Raw genomic sequence first — 23,881 nt, 5'->3', positions numbered from 1 at the left:
AAGTGAAGGGGTAATTATTTAATATTTCAGGAGTATAATAAATGTGTGCTTCCCCTCGTATAAAGGTTTGGGCCAAGAGCCACCAGCTTTGCCCCGTGCTTCAAGCCGAAGCATCTGCCATCTTATGGGCTGCATAGATTGCTAAAGATGAAAGGTGGGACTAGATAATTATCGAAGGAGATTCCAAGACTTGTTCCAACTCCCTCTCCTCCCCACTTTGCCATCGTGATTGGGTCATTAGTAGTATTATTAGCAATATCCTTGTTCTCAAGGAATAGTTTACTTCTAGTCTTTTTATTTGGGTCAAGAGAGATTGTAATGTAGTTGCTCATGCTGTTGCAAAACTCTCCATTAACTCTATTCAATCGTTTTGTTCAATAATCAAAAGCTACCAGCTGTCCTCTTGAATGCTTGTAAGGTAGACTGCCATGTTTTTTCTTCTTGATTAATAATATTAACGTTAATATAAAAAAATAAAAAAAAATTGTGCCACTATAATGGATCTCATCATAAATTTGATTAATAAAGTCTACTATTACGTGAGAGATTACACATTAATTGTATTTCTAGAGCACTAAATGATTACTCCAAAGTGAAGAATGAAAACTAGACTAAGGGTGTGTTTGGTTGGGGTGAAAACAGGGAGGATGAAAAATAAAGAGAGGAAAATAGGGTGAAAAATACTATTTTCCACTGTTTGGTTGAGGAAATAAAATAGGAGAGACTGAAAATAGGGGAGAAAGTTTTCCTTTCTGGATCCACTTTTTTTATTCTCCCAAATTGGGAGGAAAATAAGAAGGGAAAAGTAATGAGAAATGCATTTTACACAAATACTTCCACTTTATTACACTCATCTACCTCTCTCACTTTCCCACTATTATATAACAAAGATATAATAATTAATTTACATAAACTACATTTTCCATCCTCTCATTTTTCCATCCAACCAAACAAAAAAGTAATCCACCTTTCCACCCCTCTAACCAAACACATATGAGGGAAAATTAAATCTTTTTATCCTCCCACTTTTCCACTCTTCCAACTAAACGGACGCTAAGAATGAACAAAGAAATTGGAGCAAATAGATGGTGGGAGTGTGAGGCCTAAAACACAAAGATAAATACCATGTTCATGACATTTACATAATACTTTTATAGTAAATACTAAGTGTCCAGCATTAAAAAAAAAAAAATTAAAAATTACATAATACTTTTACAAGAGAGTTGGACCGTTTAGTATAAGAATTTAAATACATGTTTTCAATTTTTAAACAACATTATAAATATTTTTTCAGAATTTCTTACTTATACATATTTTTAAAAAATACAAATAACCTTGTTAGAATAATGTTACGAAACCAGTGTCCATGTTGTTATTGTCATTGGCTGATTAAAAGTAACTGGAGAAATCCCCTTGCTCAAGGAAAAAAAAAAACAAAAACAAAAAACGAGCGCATACATATTTTTAAGGGGTTCCCAACTTTGAACTTCAACCTGAGCATTTGTCTGAAAAAAAAAAAAAAAAAAACCTCTCTTTCTCTCTCTGTAACTAGAGAGATACAGAATGGGGAGGCAGAAAGGAGAAGGAGGTAAAGGCAAGGCAAGACCTTCAAGCAGCAGGTACAATTTTCCCTTTCCTTCTTTTATACAAACGAATCATTATCATAATTTTGATTTCTAATGCCAACATATGAAACTTCGTTTATTTGTTTATGGTTCAGTTTGGCCGCTTCGCTTTTGCCGACGGGTTCTACGGCCACAGTGGGATTCGGTGGCTATGTTGGTAGCTCTCGTCTCGATTCTTCTTCTCTCGCCACCGAAGACTCTGTGCCCTTTCTTGTATGTATTTCTTTCCTTTTATCAAGATTCAATTTTTGTCATAACAATTGAATGACCTAAAAGAATTGGCCTTGAAGGCACCATCTTCTTAATGCTAAAATCATTGATTGTGAATTATGGTGTTTTTTAGGATGTAGATGGTGAAGTGGCACAACACTTGAAGAGGCTTGGGAGGAAGGATTCCACTACCAAGGTAAAATTATCACTTTACCTATTCGAAGAATTTTTGGACACTATCAAGATTCAAGTATATGGTGTTGTTAATATACTTTTAAGAAGTTTATCTCTTTGATTAATTGCTTTTTTAAAAGGTCAATTACTACTTCTTGCAAGTTCTGTTGAAATATATAATGCTTCTATTAGTACCACTGTCGAGTGCCGTAACCTTTTGTTGTTTGCAGTTGTTTAAATTTATATGTGATTTTTTTTTTTTTGGGTGGTGTGTTAAGAAATGAGAACTCATTGGCTTCTGCGTCTTCTGCAGCTTAAAGCTTTGGCATCTCTATCTGTGCTGCTCAAGCAGAAGTCCGGGAAGGATATAGTACCAATTATTCCACAATGGGTACATTTTTTTGTCTCTCTCCTACATATAGATGTCGGTTAATGTATGCAGGGTGTGTAAGTTATAGTGCACACTCTACTTGCACCCCTTTTCCACACTTAGTAATGAATATATGGTCTTTTTTTTTACGATCTCTTAAAATAAATTATGGTTACTTGTTAATATGGTTTTCTCATTAATCAATGCTCATACTATTTGGAGAGCGATATTTTAGCATTGATTCATTGGTATGCCTATTGACCCATTTAAGTGGCAATTATACGGGTGAAATTATTGGAGTATTAATTGTGGTCACTGAAAATATGGTCTTTTAGTAAACATAGGCTAAGTAGGGATCATATTAAAGAAGCGATGCCACTAAGCCACAAGGCTCTAGGTTATTGTACTTTGTTATGCATTATGCCCGGTTAATATTTATCTAGTTTGGTACTTTTGTCAACTTTCAATTTGGTTTAAACTCAAGTAGCTTGCATTTTCTTTTGTAGGCATTTGAATACAAGAGGCTGTTGCAGGACTATAATAGGGAGGTTCGGCGAGCCACTCATGACACCATGACTAATCTTGTCATTGCCGTCGAGTTTGAACCTATCTCCTATCTTGATACAGACTCATGACTTTTGGTTTCCGCTTTTTGTGATGCACTGTTTAGAAATCTGAGAAGTTAATGAGGAGAAATCATTGTTGATATCATTGATCCAATTTTTTTTTTTTTTTAAATCACTATTTCTTGAGATACCATATTGGTTGCTTTTGACCATGTTTAAGCTTCTGAGGTGAAGATTGTGTTTTGAAAAGAATACATTACCATTTCTTAATTCATAGTGGAGGCAAAAGACCAAATTTTTTTTTTATTGGTGCTAATCACATCCACTTCTTTGTGATGCTTTAGGTCATATTGTAAGTAGTTTGTTTTAAATGCAATTTGTAACATGAATGGATATCTCCTTATCACTTTTTTTGAATGCTGATGGAACTTTGATATAATTATTCTGGCAAGTTAATAAGACATTATATTGTTTTAAGCAAGGGTATCTTGTCTCAAATTTCTGAATTTTTATGTTTTGGAATTCTGTAAATATTTACATACAGTGATAGCATGTTCAAGCTTTGCATTTAATAGATTTAATTTCTGCATACTTTTCCATATTTTTTATTAGCATGTTGTAACCCTAGTTTTGCTAAAGGGTACTGAAATCTTTCTTGTATAACTGTTGTTTTTGTTTCTCAGGAGAGATTTAGCTCCACATCTGAAGTCTTTGATGGGACCATGGTGGTTTTCTCAATTTGATCCTGTTTTTGAAGTTTCTCAAGCCGCAAAACGGTCATTACAGGTTTGCTGATGATGTTGTATTAGATTCTCTCTCTTTCAATTATTTAATATAGCAATTAGGAAAGACTTCTGCTAGCTTTAGGATCTGTTTGTTTTAGCTTAAAATGCCAGCTTTTGTTCACCACCCATTGATATACTATACTGCTTTCTAAAGCCTCACTTTTTCTAGGTACAATTATATTTTTACAGAACTTTTTTTTTAAACAAAATAAACCTATTAAAATAAGTTCATCGAAAGACACTCTTAAGGATATGCTAGACAACAACCAAAGGGGAAACTTTCTCCATTAGTAAGTGCATATTCATTGTCCATTCTGTCTTTCCTTCCAGATTATGCAGTTATATATTCATTCTTGGCTTGGGCGAAATTGCTAAAGCAAATTGTCAGTGTCCTTCAGCAATGAGGGATTGTGGCAATAAATTTCCTTGCATGTTAGGAATTTCCTCAAAATAAGTGGTTCTACTTTTCAAAATTATCTCTAGCATACTTCCCATGTACACGGGTTGCACCCCTTTGTGCTTCTTTAATTAGTTATTTACTTACCTCCCCCCCCGTCCCCCCCCTCCCAACCAAAAAAAAAAAAAAAAAGAAAGAAAAGAAAAAGAACAAACAAAGAAAATTGGGTGTTTGATTTCTCAATTTTGTTGGTTGGAATTATTTGGTGGGTATATTAGGCAGGGATATCAAAAATAATTGGCTCTAGCTGCAGTTTAAACGAATAGTTACTATGTAGGGCCGGAGTGCCTTCCAATTTCAACTCAACTTTGAGTATTTTTTTATTGGTACATGCAACCAGTGGATTTTGGATCCAAAACTTCATCCTCTGCCCATTCTTTTGAAAGGAAGTGCCATTTGAGCTAGTGCTCATTAGTAACTCAACCTTGAGTTATTTGTCTTGAAATTTTTACGAATTATTTTTTCCAACATATGGCTAAGTATAAATTCAGAGTATGCTTAGAAGAGTCGTTGTGGTCAGAGCTTAATCTTATAAAAATTGTTATGTTAATGAGAAATTTCTATATATTAGCTTATTTTTACAGACAATGGTACATTTAAATATGTCCAACTATTCCCCCCCCCCCCCCCCCACACACACACACACATGTGTGCGCGCACACAATTGCCAAAATTTTCATAAACTTTACTTCCATGAATTTTAAAGTATGTATTTTTTTCTTTTGAAGGTTCATTCCTATCAAATAACCCTCTTAAGCAGCTTGTCTATTCATTTGTATTCTGGTCCATTGTTCAATTTGATGGGCAATTTATATTGTGACATCAGGTGGCCTTTCCAGCACAGGAGAAGAGATTAGATGCTTTGATTTTATGCACAAATGAGATATTTTTGTATCTGGAGGAAAATCTTAAGCTCACACCAGAAAATATGTCTGATAAAGCAGTAGCTTTGGATGAGTTGAAAGAGATGCATCAGCAGGTAAGCATTTGATTGAGCAAAAGCTAGATCTACTATTACTTCATTGCAAGAGTGAAAACTAGGAGAGTGGGAGATAATATGATGCCTAATATAGAAAAAAGAGGAAGAATAATATGTTCCCTCTCTCTCAGCTTCCAACAGGTCCTAAATGTTTCTCTTCCAACTCTTTTTTTGGTAACAAACACACACCTCCTCACGGCCCCCCCCCCCCCCCCCCTCACACACACACCACCCCCAGATCAAACAAAAGGAAAAAAAACAAAAAAAAACGAAGTACTCCAACTTCCCTGTGTTTTATCATAGTTACATGGGCTTCATTTAAAAAATAAAAAAAATTGACTCCTGCCTCCCTTGGGATTTATACATTGCATAAACTTAAGTTTCTTTTGTCATTATACTTATAGAAATTTGATGGCACAATCCAAGCCTTAAGAAATACTCTAATGACCTAAATACATTGATATTGTTTTTACTTTCTTAAAATTTTTTGGGACGATCAGATTGAGAAAGCTATAACCATTGGTGACATGGATTTTTGCCAGCAAGAGTGCTAGTCTATTGGTCTACCATTACTGGTGGAGTGGGAGGATATGCACTTATCCACTCCTCTCCATGGTGTCTTAATTGACTCTCTCATACTTGCTTAATCAAGCATGTCTCTGAATGTCGATATCTGGAGATCTTTAAGCTTTTAATTGGGGCCCAAATTATGAGGTGATTCTATCCATTTGAACCACGGCTCCTTTATTACTTAGTGAAAAAAAAAAGAAAAAAAAAGAAAACATGGACTCTTCACAGCACAAAAGGCATGCTGCTGATCAGAAGATAAAATTTATGTATGTAAGCACATATTTGATTGGTCAAAAAGCATATTGCAGAAAGTTCCAAATGTGTTAAAGCTTGTGGTCTGGAAGTGAAAAATTATGGACCATGAGGCTGAATCAAAACCATTTTTACTTCACTCAAAAAAAAAAAAAACATTCGTACTTCATCAGCCAACAACAAATTGTCTATCACCAACAATTACAATCTCAATTCTTTAACCATATTCAAACATATTTTCTGGATTATACTGCATTCTTTGCTTTGAACTCTAGAAGTTCCATTTCTTTTAGGGATTTCTGATTGGGTAACCACTTTGAGCATCAAGACCCAATTGTGGATTTCTGATTTGGTCACCTTGTTTGGAAATGTGGATATTTAACCAAAAGAATTCATCTAGTTGTCACTTCCAGTTGGGGCTGTAGAATGTGTAGATTATATGATTTTTCTTCAATCAAGTGCTTGGTTGGGTTGATTTGGATGACCGATGCTTCATTGATTAGTGTGATTGATAACAGAGTTTTATATGAAGCTTTGCTAATTCTTGGTTGGAGTGTAGCCTATTTGGTAGTATATTGTTTAGGAAATTTCTATTTGGAGGCAAGGAGGTTGAGGGAAAATTCATGCTAGAGAATATATGAAAATTCTAGAGCAGATGTAGGCAGGTGTAATTTGGTCAATCTATAAAGTAATAAATTTTGTTTTAAAAAAAAAAAAAAATTATTATCCACGTTAATGGTATAGCCAGTGATCAGAAGTCCTAGCCTGGGAATTACCCGATAATCATACTCCATTTATGGGAGACTTCTCCTTGGTTCAAAAAGCTTTTCTTAAATCCTGTTTTCTTCTATTTTCTTGAACTGCAGGTGATATCTTCATCATTATTGGCACTGGCAACACTACTTGATGTGTTGGTCTCTATGCAATTAGAAAGACCTGATTTTGATAGCTTACCTGCTGAATCAAAACATGCTTCAAAGGCTAGGGCAACCGCTATTTCGTTTGCTGAAAAGTTGTTCACTGCTCACAAATATTTTGTGGACCTTTTAAAGTCTCAAAGCCCTGCTATTCGGTCGGCTACTTTTTCAGTATTAAGGAGTTTCATAAAAAACGTTCCTCAGGTTATAAATGAAGGAAATTTAAAAACTCTTGCTAGCACGATACTTGGGGCTTTCCAGGAGAAGGATCCTTCTTGTCATTCATCAATGTGGGATGCAGTGTTACTATTCTCTAAAAGATTCCCCAGCAGTTGGACTTCCTTGAATATTCAGAAAAATATACTCAATCGGTTTTGGCATTTTCTTAGAAATGGGTGCTTTGGATCTCAGCAGATTTCTTACCCAGCTTTGGTTCTATTCTTAGACACTTTGCCACCTAAAGCAATTGCGGGAGAGAATTTTTTTCTTGACTTTTTCCAGAACCTCTGGGCAGGAAGGAATCCTTCCCATTCCTCAAATGCTGATAGACTAGCATTCTTCCAGGCATTTAAAGAATGTCTTATTTGGGGATTACATAATGCATCAAGGTTGGAGTCCTTTTTACTTTTTAATTTGGAAAATTTTAAATGACATCTTATATTTTTCTGATTTAGTTGCTTGTTTATCATGGAGCTTAAGTTTATTTTTATTGTTGTTATGGTTTTGTTTTGCTGTAATGTTTATTCTTTTTTTAAGTTATCCCTGATTTTGTGATTTTCATCCTCTGTTTGGTGGCAGATTCTGTGAGGGATTGGATTCCATCCATCATTTTCGAGTCACTCTGATTGACAACATCCTCGTAAAGCTTTCGTGGCAAGACTACATGTTTTTTGTCAGTGTGAAAAACCAAGATAGAGTCTTCTCTGGAATATCTGCAGATTCATCTGAAAACAGTGGTTTAGCTTCTAATAAGAAGACAGTGGAAACATTGAATGTTAATTATCCAATGAGCTATCTGAAAGACTTGGGAAAATTTATTATTGAAATTCTTTCAGGCATAAGTTTACTAGAACATGATCTGCTCGCTTCTTTCAGTACAGAATTTCAGGAAAATTGCCTAGGTATGCTACAGCAAACAGAGAACTTAGAAAGAGCTACTGAAAGTGTAGAACGCATCATTCATTTTATCTTATTACTGGAGCAACATGGAATTCATAGAGGTGAAAATTGGCCTTTGGTTGATTTAGTCGGACCAATGTTGGCAAAGTCTTTCCTATTAATACGATCACAAGTAAGTTACTACTGTGCAAACTCTTCAGATGGTGTAAGGTTGTATATATGGTTTTTGTACACTTTTGACACTCATGAACCTGAAAATGTACATTCATTGGCTTGCATGCTTCTATGCTATGTGTCATTGTGCCAAATAAGAACCTGTTATCGGACACGGTACCAGTCATGCTTTAGAGACTTTAATCCTTTGGCCATCTTTAACTAGTGGGAGCCAGGAAGGGGCAGTTTTCCTGGTGTCTGCCTCAGAATGGTCCATGTAATACTCAGTTGGCCCACCAGGCCATGAATAGAGGAAAAAAATAAAAATAAAAAGAGAATAAAAACTTGAGTCATGAACTAATAGAAACTTGTGTTTATGAGCATAGTGGCGTTGCATTTTAGTCTGTATTATTTCTACTTTATAAAGGTTTTAAGAAGTATAAAGGAGGAATTCCATTTATGTCAAGAAGGCGTTAAGAATGTTCTTTTGTAAATATCCATTAATTACTAGAAAGTTGTCTCTCTTTTGAAGGAGTTCAATTAGTGATTGATTGAGTATTCTTGTTTGTATCCTTGATATGTTTTTTTATATGCTCTTACTTAGATATTCACTAGTATTTTTCTTCTTCTCTATGTCAGGACTCACCAGTGAGTGTGAGACTTCTATCAGTTGCTGTTTCTGTATTTGGACCACGAAAGATACTCAAAGAACTTTTTATTCACGGTAAAGGTCCCTCCTCTAGTTGTCTGTCAGATGGCAGTGATGGGCAATTAAAGGAAGAGCAATTTATGCAGATGTTCAGGGACATTTTTGTTCCTTGGTGTTTGTATGGAGATAATTGCTCTACCAGTGCTCGACTTGATCTGTTGCTTGCCTTGCTTGATGATGAATATTTCTCTGAGCAGTGGGGTAGTGTTATAACATACGCAACTAACCTGGAGCATTTTGAAACTATGAATGGGTACCGAGACTCCAACCATATAGCAATTTTGGCAGTGCTTTTAGAGAAAGCAAGAGATGAAATCGCGAGGAGGAAAGTGGGGGAAGATTCTGGTACTCAGAAAGGTGCCAATCCAGATCACTGGCATCATGAGCATTTGGAGCTGGCTGCTGTTTATGTTGCAAATTCACTTCCTCCCTTCAGAACTTCTGATGCTCGGTTTGTGTGGTATGCGACACTTTCAGCATGATGTGTTTCCATTATGTATTACTTTGAGTCAGGAACTGACATCATGGCCCAAGAGTGTAGATGATCAAATTGATACTAGACTTTCATCATAAACATGATACAAAATGAATTAACAATCATGTATATACTGTTCGTAAAGCATCATTTCCATAACATGATGTATTGTCTCTAACTTGGGGGTAGTTCATTCATTTTGAGGTTTCCATATTATTGGGGTATCTCTTTTACTTGGATGTATTGCACCAATGTTGGCCCACATGTGAGGGGGAGAGTTAGAATAATCGGTAATTTAACGCTAGAAAAAGTTAAAATTGATTAGATTCACCATTTTCTAATTGCTTAAACTTTTGGGATAATCGGTAGTTTAAAACTAGAAAAAGTTAAAATTGATTACGTTTGCTGCTGATTACTGCATATTGTGACCTTTATCTGCCTTATCTGCAGTGCTGTTCTTGGTGGTTCGAAAGAAGGCGATGAAACTACTTTTGTGTCCAGAAATACATTGATCTTGATATTTGAGGAGGTTTTCAGAAAGTTACTTAGTTTTGTTCTGGAGTCCTCTTTGATTTGGGTTAGGGATGCAGGTTCTCTGTTAGCTGCTGGGGTAAAGAATTTTGGGATGGAATTGGAAAGCTCTTTGAACGTGTGTGAGATGGCTCTGTTTGCTCTTGAAGTACTTGATGGTAGCTTCTTTTGCTTGAAGACGCTTGGCGAGGAAAATGGACTAGTTACAGGTATTTTAGCTGCAACATTTATTACTGACTGGGAGTTTAGCATAGGAACAGCAATAGGGGATGCAATTGATGACGAATCCAGGAAAAGAATTAAGGCTAGGTTGGATTTTTGTGAATCAGTGCATGCGTTTCATTGTAAGATAAGTAATCACTTCTGGAAAAGCCTCAGCATAAACCATAGGATGAGAATAGGAATTATCTTGACTCAGTCTATTCGTTCCGCTGTTTTCAATGAAGATAGACTAAATGCCGATAAAATCACATCTTTGTGCTGCCTGTGGATGATTGAAGTTCTTCAACGTCTTTGTCAATATCGAGATGAGGAACAAAATCTCATGGATCAGCTTCTGAGCAAGAATGATACTTGGCCATTGTGGACTAGTCCAGGTTTTAACACCTCAAAGGGAATAGCTGTGTTGGATGTCGAGAATGCAACCATTGATATTCATGTGAGTGGGCCTTTTGGATTACTTTTTCTGCTCTCTTGATATTTGTTGTTGATTGCTTCATATTATTTTTTTTATATATATTTTTTTGGCATTGCCAATTTATTCTTGAGAATTCCTCTATAATAATCTTTTTCTTTGATTCTTTGTCTTGTCGATTTGGAGCATGGTAGCATGCTTAGTACTATTGCATTAATCTCTCCCCCCCACCCCCAACTAAGGTGTGCAGTTCGCATTGTTAGCATGATACTTATTTGTTGTGTCTGCTACTGGTTACTGCATCTGCTGTTTCTTTGATATTCTCTCTATTTTTATTCTAAACTAAAAAGTGTAGATCCTAGTTCTATAGAAGTTTTAAGTGAATCCCAATGTATGAACTCTATGGCCTATGTAAATTCCATCTCAGGATAGACAGGCATTGGAACTTCCATTGATGCCTCTAGCATGGATATAATTTTATGACCGTTGTTATTCCTTGAGTTATTAGTTATGACCACTTGCACTGATGCTGCATCTGCTATTGCTAAAAGCAAGAACTTAGCACCATCCCATCTAGTACATATTCAAATCTTGTGAACTATGATCTCGTCAAAAAATAGGCCTTTCCTGCAGGCCTTTGTCTGCTGTGACACATGACCAAGTAATGGTCAATCCGATATCATTTTAAGTTATACTTAACACAATAGTCCTTATACCAGACTGTACCCACGAAAAAAAGAGTATAATTGATTTTATTAAAATTCATGTTTTTACTTGTATAAATTGTGTGCGCAGTTTTTCAATCAGATATAAGAACTGTATGACTTACAAATTGCAAATATATGCCAAATGCAGGCCTCTGGGAGTGACAAGTTTGTTTCTTTCATCAACAAACTAATCTTGAAAATTGGTATAGACACGGTTGTTGGTTTTGTTAAACATGATCCTTCTCCACCTGAGGAAGCAGCCAATGAAGAGGATACTGCTCGAGCCTGGCTTGCTGCTGAAATATTGTGCACATGGAAATGGCCAGGAGGCAGTGCTGTAGCTTGTTTCTTGCCTTTGCTGAGTTCATATGCCAAAAGTAGAACTTATTGTTTCCAGGAAATCTTCTTGGATTCCATTTTCAATTTATTACTTGATGGTGCTCTTGTTTATGGAGGAAGAAGTGCACATAGTTTGTCTGTTGTGTGGCCTGCTTCAGATGATGAAGTCAAGGTTATTGAAGAACCCTTCTTGAGAGCTCTTGTATCTTTTCTTTTTACTTTGGTCAAAGATGATATATGGGAAACAGAGAAAGCTATGATAGTGTTTGAATTGCTTGTAAATAAGCTTTTTATTGGTGAAGCAATAAACAGAAACTGTTTGAGAATTCTTCCTCCTCTTGTGAATATTCTTGTACAATCATTATGTAGAAGAAGCATTGCATCTGGTGAAACTGGTAGAGATGCTAATCTTGATTCTTTAGAGGAAAATCATATGCAGGAAGCTATTGAAGGCTGGCTCCAAAGACTTCTATTGTTCCCACCTTTGATTTTATGGCAAACAGGAGAAGGTAAATGCAATAACAATAAGCTATTATTATGTGTTTCACAATATTTATTGACACTATTGATCACATGCATGGAGTACAGGACCCACTCAAGAACCTAAACATTACTCAATACAAACATCACAGATTCTCTCTTTAATTTTTCTTTTTCTTTTTCTTTTTTTGGAAGAGGGAGAAGGGGGTGGGGGGGGGGGGGGGTGTAAAGATCGATAATATAGAGAGTTGGTAGAAGATATAATATTTAGACCATTTAGCTTCTTGTTATTGGTAATTACACATGCACCCTATGGGTCTTAAATCTATGACCTCACTTTCCACTTGCTTTTACATGGAGAATGTGCCATTTGAGCTAGAGCTCATTGGCTAGTCCGTTTGATGTTTCAAGTTATGTCAATATCCTACTTGGGACCATCAAGTGACAGGGCCCACTTCAGTCATGTTCTGCATGCAATGAAGACCCATTGGTGGTTTCACAAACAGTTTATTTTAATGATGCATAGTATTTTGTTGTTAATGCTACCATGTTATGTCTCTTGTAGATATGGAAGAATGGTTTTGGTTGGTTATATCTTGTTACCCTTTAAGTACAATGGGAGGTATACAAGCATTGAAGCCAGAGAGAAACATAAGCGCTATTGAGAGAACACTCTTGCTTGAATTATTTCGAAAGCAGAGACACGTTGCTGGTGTAACTGCTGCAGCTAATCAGCTGCCAGTGGTGCAGATGTTGCTATCAAAGCTATTAGTTATTTCACTTGGTTATTGCTGGAAGGAATTTAATGAAGAAGATTGGGAGTTTTTGTTGTCAAATATGAGGCGTTGGATTCAATCAGCAGTTGTAATGATGGAGGAAGTAGCTGAAAGTGTGAATGATGCTATCACTAGCATGTCTACTTCTGATAATTTGGAAATTATTTCTGAAAACCTCAAGCAAATTGTTATGGTTTCAGATTCGTTTCCTATAGATATTGCTACAAATGCCCTCCTATCATTTTCGCTGTTTTCTGGGCCTCTTATACTCCAACAAGCAGAAGATGCAAATAATGTAAATCTCTTGAGAACAGAAAGATGGGATCCCATCAAAGATCGGATTCTAGAAGGTATTCTTCGCATATTTTTTTGCACTGGAATTGCTGAGGCTATTGCAAGTTCCTGTTGTCATGAGGCTGCATCTATTGTAGCATCTTTTCGACTTGAACATCCCTACTTCTGGGAGTTAATAGCTTCGAGTGTTGTTAATTCTTCGACACATGTTAGAGAAAGAGCAGTAAAGTCAGTTGAATTTTGGGGGCTAAGCAAAGGGCCCTTTAGCTCTTTGTATGCCATCCTTTTTTCATCCAGACAAGTTCATTCGTTGCAGTTGGCCGCTTATTTTATGCTTTCAACTGAACCTGTGTCACATTTAGCCATCATTGGAGAAGATACTGCATCTTACCTGGTTGGTGATACTACAAGTGACCAGGATCCAAGCCGTTTGGATTTGTCATCAGAACAAAGAATCCATTTGAGGGAGGAAATATCTTGCATGATTGTGAAGTTACCTTATGAGGTTCTTGAAATGGATTTGGTGGCACCACAACGGGTAAATTTGCTTTATACATTAAATTTAATCCACTCTGCTCTGCTCTCTTTTCTTTTCTTCTTTTTCGCACTTGTATCAATTTCATTATTCATATGATTGATGTAAAAATTTGATGATTTCAGTAATATCCTGATATGTTAATCAACTTTTCAGGTAAATATCTTCCTTGCTTGGTCCTTGTTACTATCACATTTATGGTCATTACCATCTTCATCATCTGCAAGGGAGAGATTGGTCCAGTATATACAAGATTCTGCAAATTCAGTGATTCTAGTTTGCCTTTTCCAGCATATCCCTGTAGAACTGTTCATGGCACATAGTCTGAAGAAGAAAGACACAGAGCTTCCTCCTGAGATAGCAGAAGTTGCGAGTGCAGCCACACGTGCCATTAAAACTGGTTCATTGTTGTTCTCAGTGGAATCTCTTTGGCCTCTTGAAGAAGTGAAAATAGCTTCGCTTGCTGGAGCAATATTTGGTTTGATGCTTTGTGTTCTTCCTGCTTTTGTTCGAGGGTGGTTTACTGATTTACGCGACCGTTCTACATCAACTGTAATTGAATCTTTTACAAGAGCATGGTGCAGTCCTGCTCTCATTGCAAACGAATTATCCCAGGTGTGCATGGTTTGAGGTGCATTTATTGTTTATAGGGAAATAAAATGTGTGTGTGATAAGCTCACTTTAAAATCCGAAATTGAATTTTTTTCCATGCCTGAAGATATAAATTTATTAGCTCTTGAATGCTCTCTAGAATCTATATTATCAGTTGGTGTGGAAATTAATTCTTTCTGGAAATGACAAAGCACTAATTTTTAAGTAGATCTTTTCACTTTGGTTGGATTTTTATGCCTGGACATGGTGGCAAGTGATCATTTGATGTCTCTTAATAAATGTGATTGTCATTGTTTTTAGACTTGTCCCCTGTTTATTATTTTATGATTAGGCACCACCTTGATTTGGTTATTTATAATAGATACTCTCTGGTATTAAAATAAGGAAAATGCTAATGAATGCCCTTAGAGCATTGGTTAATAAACCATTTAAAGAAAGTTTTTATGGGAAAAGAAAATAAAACAATTAATATTTTGACAGTTTTTTTCATTTTCCATAAAAATGATGTCAAAACTTTCCTAAATTAGATTGTTAACCAATGCCCTAGGGGCATTCGTTAGCATGACCCTACATAATTCTTTCCATTGATCATTAATTATTTGAGAACCACTGTAATACTGACATTGTTGCTTTTCCAATGCAGATTAAGAAAGCCGAATTTGCTGATGAGAATTTTTCAGTCAGTGTAAGTAAATCAGCAAATGAGGTTGTTGCAACCTATACAAAGGATGAAACAGGAATGGATCTAGTCATTCGTCTTCCTGCATCTTACCCATTACGCCCTGTGGATGTTGATTGTACTAGGAGCCTAGGAATTAGTGAAGTGAAGCAGAGAAAGTGGTTAATGTCTATGATGTCATTTGTCCGTAGTCAGGTATTTGTTATGCATATTAGTTCACCTTTCATTATTTTTGCTTGTTTCTTTTCTCTTCCTCAACTGATATGGTCCAAGATGTGAAATCATTCTTTATGCTATTGGTGAACATGATTTGCTCATGGGACTACACCTGGACGTAGCAGCAGAATTTGAAGTTGAGTAGCTTGATCAGATGCAAGCAGTGTTGCCTGTCAATAAAGTACAATATAACAGTTTTCCATGGAGGGGAAAAAAGAGAGTTTGCGGGGAGGGGGGGGGGGTGTGTTTGGGTGGTGGGCGGGAAGCCCACAGATAGATAAACTAGAGTTCCATTCAATTGGATGACTGTGAGGCTAATCGTGTTATGATTAGGATTAGTACATTGACAATGAAGATAATGTACTTTGTTTCTATGATGCAGAATGGAGCTTTAGCAGAAGCTATCAGAATTTGGAAGAACAACTTTGATAAAGAATTTGAAGGTGTCGAGGAGTGTCCTATCTGTTACAGTGTCATCCACACTGCCAACCACAGCCTTCCTCGCCTTGCTTGCAAGACTTGCAAGCACAAGTTCCATTCAGCCTGTCTCTATAAGTGGTTCTCAACTTCTCACAAATCATCTTGCCCCCTATGCCAGTCTCCATTCTAACCTAGTGATCAACCTGGAGTCAGAGTCTCCATGAATTTTGCTTGTCTGATTGCACCTTATATCATTTAGCCAAAAGAAGTGGTTGATGGTATAACTGAAGAGTAGAAGCATACATCCAGAGAACATAGCTGTTAATTTCTTCTGCAAAATAACTCAAATGCATAAGCCAATACTCCTATTCCGGGGCAGTGTTTTTTAGTCCTTTGCTCTTTACAAACCCCAGACTCGATTAGTGGATGAAAGGGACAGCATAGTGTAGAGGAAAAAATTGTAAGCTCCTCTCTCTCTCTCTCTCTCTCTGTCTCTCTAAGTCCAATTTTCTTGTGATCCAAGAATAATGATCATGCCTTTTGTTTTGTTCAGTGCTGGTAGCTAAAGCTTCCTTTGAGATCATAGATGAGATGCATTACACTGGCCAAATCAAAATTGTAAAATCTTTTTGAAAATGTTCTCAACCCTCAATGAGTTCTAATGAAGTCGGATGTTGTCTCCAAGTAACTACATACTTCTATTTAGGTTTTGAATGTTGGTTCTTAGCTCATGCACATATGCAGAGAAATATACCCAGAATTTTGGGTACATTATATATGTAAATAGATCAAGTTTATGAAGTCCCAATTTTGTTTCCCTTCTAGAATCTCAGTAATGTTGAAAGGGATGAAACATAGTGATATGCAATCTTGTTTGTTTTATAATTATTTTCTGCAGCTAAAAGTTTATTTGAATATTGACGTTGCTAATTCTCATAACACCCTCCAGAATAGCTTGCAATCAGGACTGACCATTGGCTTGCTGATACCCTTTATGTGCCCAAACATCATTATACTGATTAGTCTGGATAAGCCCTTCTTCCCCATTCTCCAATAGAGAAAAAGGGAAAACAGCGGATTCTAAAAATGGGGAAAAGAGGGAGGAGGTTAATGTAGAAATTTTTCCAACAGACTAAAATTTCATGTGTGCTTAAGCAAATCTGGTTAGACCATCTGGTTTCCCTTCTTGTATGTTTGCTGGATGGCCACCACTAATTTGATACATCATATGTTTGGTTAGTTCTGTTCTTATCTATTATGTTTTGCAGATTGATAATCCACGGTTATCAAGGCTCTAAATGGAGGAACCTCCTCTAATCTATTATGTGCTGATTTAGAACTAATCTATTATGTTCTGATTCAAAAGACTATTCACTTATTTTAAATGATTTAAACAAGTAGTATGTCGCAAATAAGTCGTGTATTGCTATTATGAGTACATATGGAAAATCTTGAGATGTCATGTAGTGAGAGCATTGGCATTAGCTGAACTATGCCAAATATCATTTTAACACATCAAAACCTAATTTATTTATTTTAACACATTATTTTACAATACACCTTACATCACATCTTTTATTTTAAGATTCTAACACTTTAAAGTAACCTTTTTCTTTTTTACTCTTCTGCTTGCATGGTTGCAAAAAATAAATTTTTTTTTCTTCTTTAATCTTAATTAGTTTTAAATATTGTAATTGGGATTTATGCACATAGTATAAATGCTTTTTTTTTTTTTTTAATAAATTGAAAAAAAAATTATAAAAAAGTTGAGAAAAAATAGTTTGATATGAAAAAAAAGTTCTATGTTTTGTTAAAACACTTGGAGAAGATAATAAGAATAAATAAATTATTATTTCTATCTAAAAAGTTACTGCAATTTGATGAAGATACTTGGCGCAACTACAACTTCTAAGTTTTTACTGCAAATTGGTGAAGCCACTTAATGTAAGAACAGCTTTTAAGCTTAATTTTTATTATATAATATAATATATGATATTATATTATATAATTTACTTAAATGGAAAATAATTGAATACATTAGCAATTAAAAAGTACTTAAAACTCTTCTTTAAAAAGATTACTTAAACAAATTCCTACATAAACACGGATGCAAAGCTACCAAAAAAGGATGGGGCGGGGGAAAATTACATCTAAACCTTAATAGATTAGGTGTGTTTTTAAATTGGACTATCCAATTTTAAATATTGTAATTCTAAACCTCCAAACTCTGTCAACCTCTAAAAACAAAAAAAAAGTAAATAAGCCCCTTTCCGCCCCTTTTTCTTAGGGTACACATGATGCTGATGCCTATCAAACCAAAACAGGGTTTAAAAAACTTCACAATTAGCTTATCTACTCTAATGTCCCTTTGGTAATATATTTTCAAAATACAACTTTTAAAAATTTTAATATTTTTAGATACAGTTTTTTCAAGTAATCCCATTTTTAAAAAGCTGAAAATAAAAAAAAGAGCTCTGCCAAACTTAAAAAAGGTACCATTTCATTCACATGTGCTAAAAGCCTAAAACAAAATTAGGTGCCGCGGAGAGCAAAGAATTGAATTTTTGTTGAGAACCCTAAAATTTGAAATTCCAAAATTGACCACCCCTAAACTACAAGTGTTAAAATATAAATTGTCAAAAGATAGAGATAGTTAGGGCAAATCGCAGTCCCACCAAGACTTACACCATATGTTTGATACCGGTGATTGGTGACAAATTGTAGTTTTCGGTAGCTATATTTGTTAAATGTTAGACAAAAAGATAAAAGTTATCTTAGAAAAAAAAAAAGAAGAAAGAAAAAGAAAAGAAAGGTAACTCCTTAATACAATGAAGTTAAATATACATGAATCAACTGAATTACAAATGTGTTTTGCATAAACTTAAGTAGCTTTTTGCTGATTGTTTTTGACAAAAAGTGTGCTAAAGTATAATTGTACTCTAAAAAAGAAATGTTTAAGAAATTGTACATAAAGATTATAAGTTAAAAGCTAAACGAAAAAACTGAAGGCAACACTCAAGTAACTAAACCCTAGGCCAAAACTTACCAAAAATAAATAAATAGGCAAACACAGAAACCTGGCTTAGCAAAAAAGACATTTCTTACAAAAAAAGATAAAGGAATTTCGAAGGTCAAAACTACAAAATGCTAAATGATCTATATAGGGTACATTGTCTTTGGACGCTAATTCCATTAGGAAAGATGATCTAAGCCAAAAAGTAACTGGTGCAATGGAACTAGCTACTTCAGTGGTAGCATTAGGGTAAGAATCCAATGAGGGCAGAATTTCATTAATTTTCATTAAGGAGATCAAAACCAGAGGCAATGAGAGCAAAACATGCGCCTCTGTGGATGCACAACTATAACAAAGGTCAAAAGGAGAGTATATTATGCCGATTGTCGCATGAAAGGAACTAACCCCCTCATCTCTGATCCATTTCCGTTGGCCAAGTAATATACTTTCTTCCAGTTTTCCTCCGAGAATACTTCATGTTGTACTAATCTTTGCCTGCCAGAGATAACAACAAACAAAGCTTAGAATCTGAAACATGATTTACAGGGGAAAGTGCTTTAGAAGCATTTTACTATTGAGGGAGTATAGCAAGGCCAGAAAAAAAACATTCATTCTCAAAATTTTTACAGAGTATCATATTCTCACATAATGAATCCAAATAGTCTTAAGATAATGATATGTCTGGATGTCGAGAGAAAATGCAATATATTTATAGAGATGTGCCAAGTGCTCTCTTACTATCAAGTTCCTGTTTGAATACAAGAGACAATCACCTATCACAGCCATTGACCTGCTATCAACCGATAGAAGGTCAAGGACAAAACGTCTGACAGAATGAAATTCTGAATTAGATTGTAATACAAGTTTTGGGACTGAGGTTTTGTTCTTGTTATTCTACTACTTCAATTAAGATCAAACCAAGAGTTATGCATTCATCCATTAATTATATTTTATAATCAGAAAATCATTCAAATTTTATGAAAATAGGCAAGTTAAACTTTATATTGGCAGATAATACTAAACAAGTTGAATTATAGTAACAAATCGTCCACCCAGATGACACCACTTTCTAATGTTGGAAGATCGGTACCTCAACATTGTTCAACATTACAAATACTAGCAAGCACATAAATTTCATTAGCATACCTAAGGTAATAATGGCAAACAGATGCTGCTTCATCTAAGGTGTAGCGAGGACAATTAACACGAGCATCTTCAGGAACATCTGGCAAGTCTTTGCGTAGCTTTCCTACAGTGGTTGAATGAGAGAAAGCACCCACCATCATGCATCATAGACCTAAAAGCATTCACCTGCAAATCACACAAAAGAATTTCATATAATGCACATATCTCTGATAGTGATATATATATAGACACACAGTCAAGCTAGAGGGATTAACTCTTTGAAGATCAAATACCAACTTTTTCATTTCCAAGAATAAGATTAACACCTTTGTCTACGTAACTTTCATTTGCATTAAGGGCTATGACCAAAATGTAAGGAGTAAAAGAGTGGGTTCACTAGAATTGTTAGAAAAACCATAAGGGTAAAACTTAGGTACGGTACATTTGGTTCCCCAATTGAATTCCAACACATGGTTGGGAAACCCAACGTACTACACCTAAGTTTTACCCTACATACAAAGCCAAAATGGGAGAGGGGAGGGGGGGGGGAGGGGGAGGGAATTGCTGAAGTTTTATACATATTAATAATTGCAGTTAAGACAACATATATTTGAACTGAATGGTTGGTGCTAACCATTGTGAGCTCTCTAGCATGTACTGGTCGTCGAGAATGAACCTTTACTGCTTCCTCGTACTCACTGAATGTAAACCAGCTGTTATACTGGAGAGAAGTATGAGCAAAAATAATTAAAACATAGGCTAGCTGTTATAAAAGATCATATCATAGCGCTCGGAACAAATTATTAACCCAAAGAACAGGCGAATGTGTGAAGTTGATGGAAGAAATTGGGTCTCACTTGATCAATTGCTATAAGCACGGGGATATTTTTCACAAGTGATAACTCTTTCCTCAAACGAACTACCACTCCAACAGCCGCATGTGTGTGCTTGATTCCTGTGTTAACCAGGTCATAAAGTGTTGAACCTTCAGGCATTGCCATGTTATCAACATCTTTCAACTGCCCAACACCAGCACCCTCTCCCAATGGAATCGGATCACTGATTTGGCATGGTAGTTGTTTTAAGTGGGATTCATTCCATTTCAGAAAATCCTGGAGACAAACAACTCATAAGGAACATATAGACCCACTGCATGATACGGTTGAAAACAAACTACCAAACAAGTCATAATAAATGCTAATACATCCCAAGTAAACATTGCAGAAGAAGCAAGAACATGGACCTTTTTTTTTTCTTTTTCAAATGTAATCTAAATGATACGTATCAAAGAGTGTCTAATCCAAAAATCAATGTCATGCTAACAATAGTTACAATAAGTGAGCATGAAATTCAATGAGCTAATGACCAATTTCACATGCTGCATCACGTTGTGCATCTTCAATGAATTCTACCACCAAAATCTAGAACCAATCCCTGACATTGAGAATTTAAAAAGACGAAATGGAAATCTTTTTTGTTTATCTTAATTCTGCTTTAAAAAGAATAGGTTTCAAAGATTGACAGCTCCCAATGTGTGACTGAACAACTAGCCAAAAAAAAAAAAAAAGGGGTTAATGATCTTGCCTTGAGAACATTTTCGGCCTGAAGAGGTGTCCCAAAGACCTGTATTTGGGTTCTTATAGAAAAATCCTCCATGAGTCCAATCTCGGCCCCTGGGAACATAAAAAACCAGCCAACCTTCGTCACGAGCCCAATGAACAAGCATCGCAAGTGCAATACTCTTCCCACAGCTCACAGGACCATCCAACACTACCTGCTTCCTAAGTTTGGGACCTAACAAACATTAATTACCACCATAAGCACTGTCTTCCGAGTCTGTAACTGTGACACCTAAAAAGAATTTAAGCTACATATATCTTTTCAAATTCTAACATGTCATCTTACAATAAATCATTTGTAATAATCTACATCATTTAGAACCCAATGTTTGAAATTTTTGTCAAAACGCTCACCTTTACTATGAGAGAGTGTCAATGGGGGATCAACAATTCGGCGAAAATTATCACGAAGATCCAAAAAGCTCTGGCGAACAAGAAGAGCTGATCGAAGCGAGTCCTCAAATTCCTTCACCATCCTAGTTGGTAATCCCTCCGGCAACACCGATTTCGAAGACTCCATACAAAACCAAACCCACACAAAAATGACCAAATTATCAATTATTAAGCTATAAATACAAGTGGGTTTTTGTTGAAATTTTGATTTGGGTACCTGAATTTGAAATAGGAGCAAGTGTCCTTGCGGGAGAGAAGGGAGAGGGAAGGTGTGGAAGTGAAGAGAGGAAGGCCATTGGGACCCACATTGAGGGTGGGGTCTTTTTCGTCCATGGCGAGGCGCCGCGCCCGAGCTTGTGCTTCTGACACCGCCGCGTCGACCTCGGCCGGTGCGGTGTCTTCGGATTTATTGAACTTGCCCTTCTTGCCCTTGGTAGCAGTGGTGGACTTGGCATTCTTCACCGAATAATTTCGAGCTGAGGAAAAGGAGTACTGAGGAGGAGGTGGGGTTGGGATTGGTGAGGATTGGAGAGTCCATGAATGGGGTTTTGGTTTTGAGCTTGTAGCAGTTGCGGTTCTCAGAATTGACCGCAACATTTCTCACTTTTCAGTGTGAGAGTGAGAGTGGCTGATCGCTGAGGTTTTTGGGTTTTCTGAAAGAGAATACTTCTGTCCGAAGCTGGCAGAAAATGGCTTTTTTACGCCACCGTTCAGGAGCTGTTACGTCAGACATTTAATGAGGAAGCAGTAGACTCTATAACACATAATTATGGGCTGAAATTGAAAATTAACACTGTTTGCTAAGCACTGTTTTCAAATTATATATATTACTAGGATCTCACGTTTGAAAGACTATTTAGGCCAATAAATCGGGTCTCAAATAAATCACGTTTGATTTGTTTTTTTTACGTGGCGTTCGCCTAAAAATCGAGTCTCTAACCCTCGATTTATAAACCGACCCTATTTGTATGTGCTAGCAAACAGAACAAAACACTTTATTGGTACTTTCTGATTGTCGTGTGTAAGGAGTTTTCTTGGGCCACGGAGTTAGTGGGAGGTGAGGTCAAGTTTGATGTAAACTCCTCTGACACTTGTGTCTCTTCCTTTTGTACATTGCAGTGAAAGAAAGAGTGCACAGGGAAAAAAATCTCTAACACTGAACAGAAACTCAACCTCAAAACAGAAAATCGGCACAAAAAAATACCCAAAACTTCACAACAAATACCCAGAAAAAAACAAACAAACAAACACAGAAAAATAGCTTCCAAAACCCAGAAAATCAGTTTCCAAAATACCCAGAAAATTAGCTTCCAAAATACCCGAGGAAAAAAAAAAAAAAAACGAACACAGAAACCAGCTTCCAAAACCTAGAAAATCAGCTTCCAAAATACCCAGAAAATCAGTTTCCAAAATACCCAGAAAAACAGCTTCCAAAATACCAGAAAATCAGTTTCCAAAATACCCAGAAGGGGTGAGAAGTGTTTTAGACCGATGGAGAGGGTGAGAAGTGTTTTAGGCTGGCGGAGTTTGGTGGTCAGCCATGGAGCACGGGTTTGAGAGCAGATCAGAGAGAGGGGGAAGGTTCTCGTCTTCTACAGAGGGAGAGAGAGACAGAGAGTGAGAGAGACCGAATGAAAAATGAATAAAAAATAAATAATATTTAAATAAAATAGTAAAAAAAAACAAGTTTTGATATAGGTTATATTGTAAAATGGTGTGTTATATATTATAAAATTAGGTTTTGAAATGACAAATGCTAAATTTTTTAGAATTGTTGATAGGTATGCTCTTAAAGGAGTAGGTAAGAAAAAAATTTCAAAGTACATCATTTATTTTTTCTGAATTTGCAGAGTCACGGGGTTAAGATGCTCAAAACTTCTCTCTTTTTCTGCGTTTGAGGTTTGATTTAGTCAGGCATATTTATTGGAGTAGGTAGGACTAGGACTCAATAATTCTAGGCTCGGTCTATTATGGCTAGTTGGCTTGGATGGAGGGGTCATGTCCACAGGGTCTTTTTTATCTTCATTTTCGGTCAAAATTGGGAATTAAATTGGGCGGCTTATAAATCGAGTATTAGAGACTCGATTTTCAGGTGGTAACTACATGAAAACGTGATCAGACCATGGAAATCGAGTTTCAAAAACTCG

General features: G+C 36.1%; 1 protein-coding gene and 1 pseudogene across 1 annotated transcript; one reads left to right on the top strand and one right to left on the bottom strand.

Moving 5' to 3' along the window:
• The first annotated feature begins 1,461 nt into the window (after positions 1-1,461).
• LOC142607273 (E3 ubiquitin-protein ligase listerin) lies at positions 1,462-16,501 on the top strand. The gene is made up of 17 exons (XM_075778714.1): positions 1,462-1,619; positions 1,721-1,838; positions 1,969-2,031; positions 2,323-2,400; positions 2,886-2,977; positions 3,629-3,731; positions 5,014-5,166; positions 6,855-7,513; positions 7,704-8,196; positions 8,817-9,346; positions 9,812-10,550; positions 11,382-12,081; positions 12,618-13,660; positions 13,814-14,272; positions 14,913-15,143; positions 15,547-16,044; positions 16,138-16,501. The coding sequence occupies exons 1-16, from the start codon at positions 1,564-1,566 to the stop codon at positions 15,772-15,774; spliced, it is 5,745 nt and encodes a 1,914-aa protein (XP_075634829.1). The 5' UTR covers positions 1,462-1,563; the 3' UTR covers positions 15,775-16,044; positions 16,138-16,501.
• Positions 16,502-18,501: 2,000 nt separating this feature from the next.
• On the bottom strand, positions 18,502-23,070 carry LOC142608381 (uncharacterized; annotated as a pseudogene).
• Between the last annotated feature and the right edge of the window lie 811 nt (positions 23,071-23,881).

The sequence above is a fragment of the Castanea sativa genome, chromosome 8 (assembly GCF_040712315.1).
Source record: "Castanea sativa cultivar Marrone di Chiusa Pesio chromosome 8, ASM4071231v1".
Taxonomy (NCBI): domain Eukaryota; kingdom Viridiplantae; phylum Streptophyta; class Magnoliopsida; order Fagales; family Fagaceae; genus Castanea; species Castanea sativa.
The sequence above is the reverse complement of the archived record's forward strand: the minus strand, read 5'-3'. Positions and strand labels throughout refer to the sequence as shown.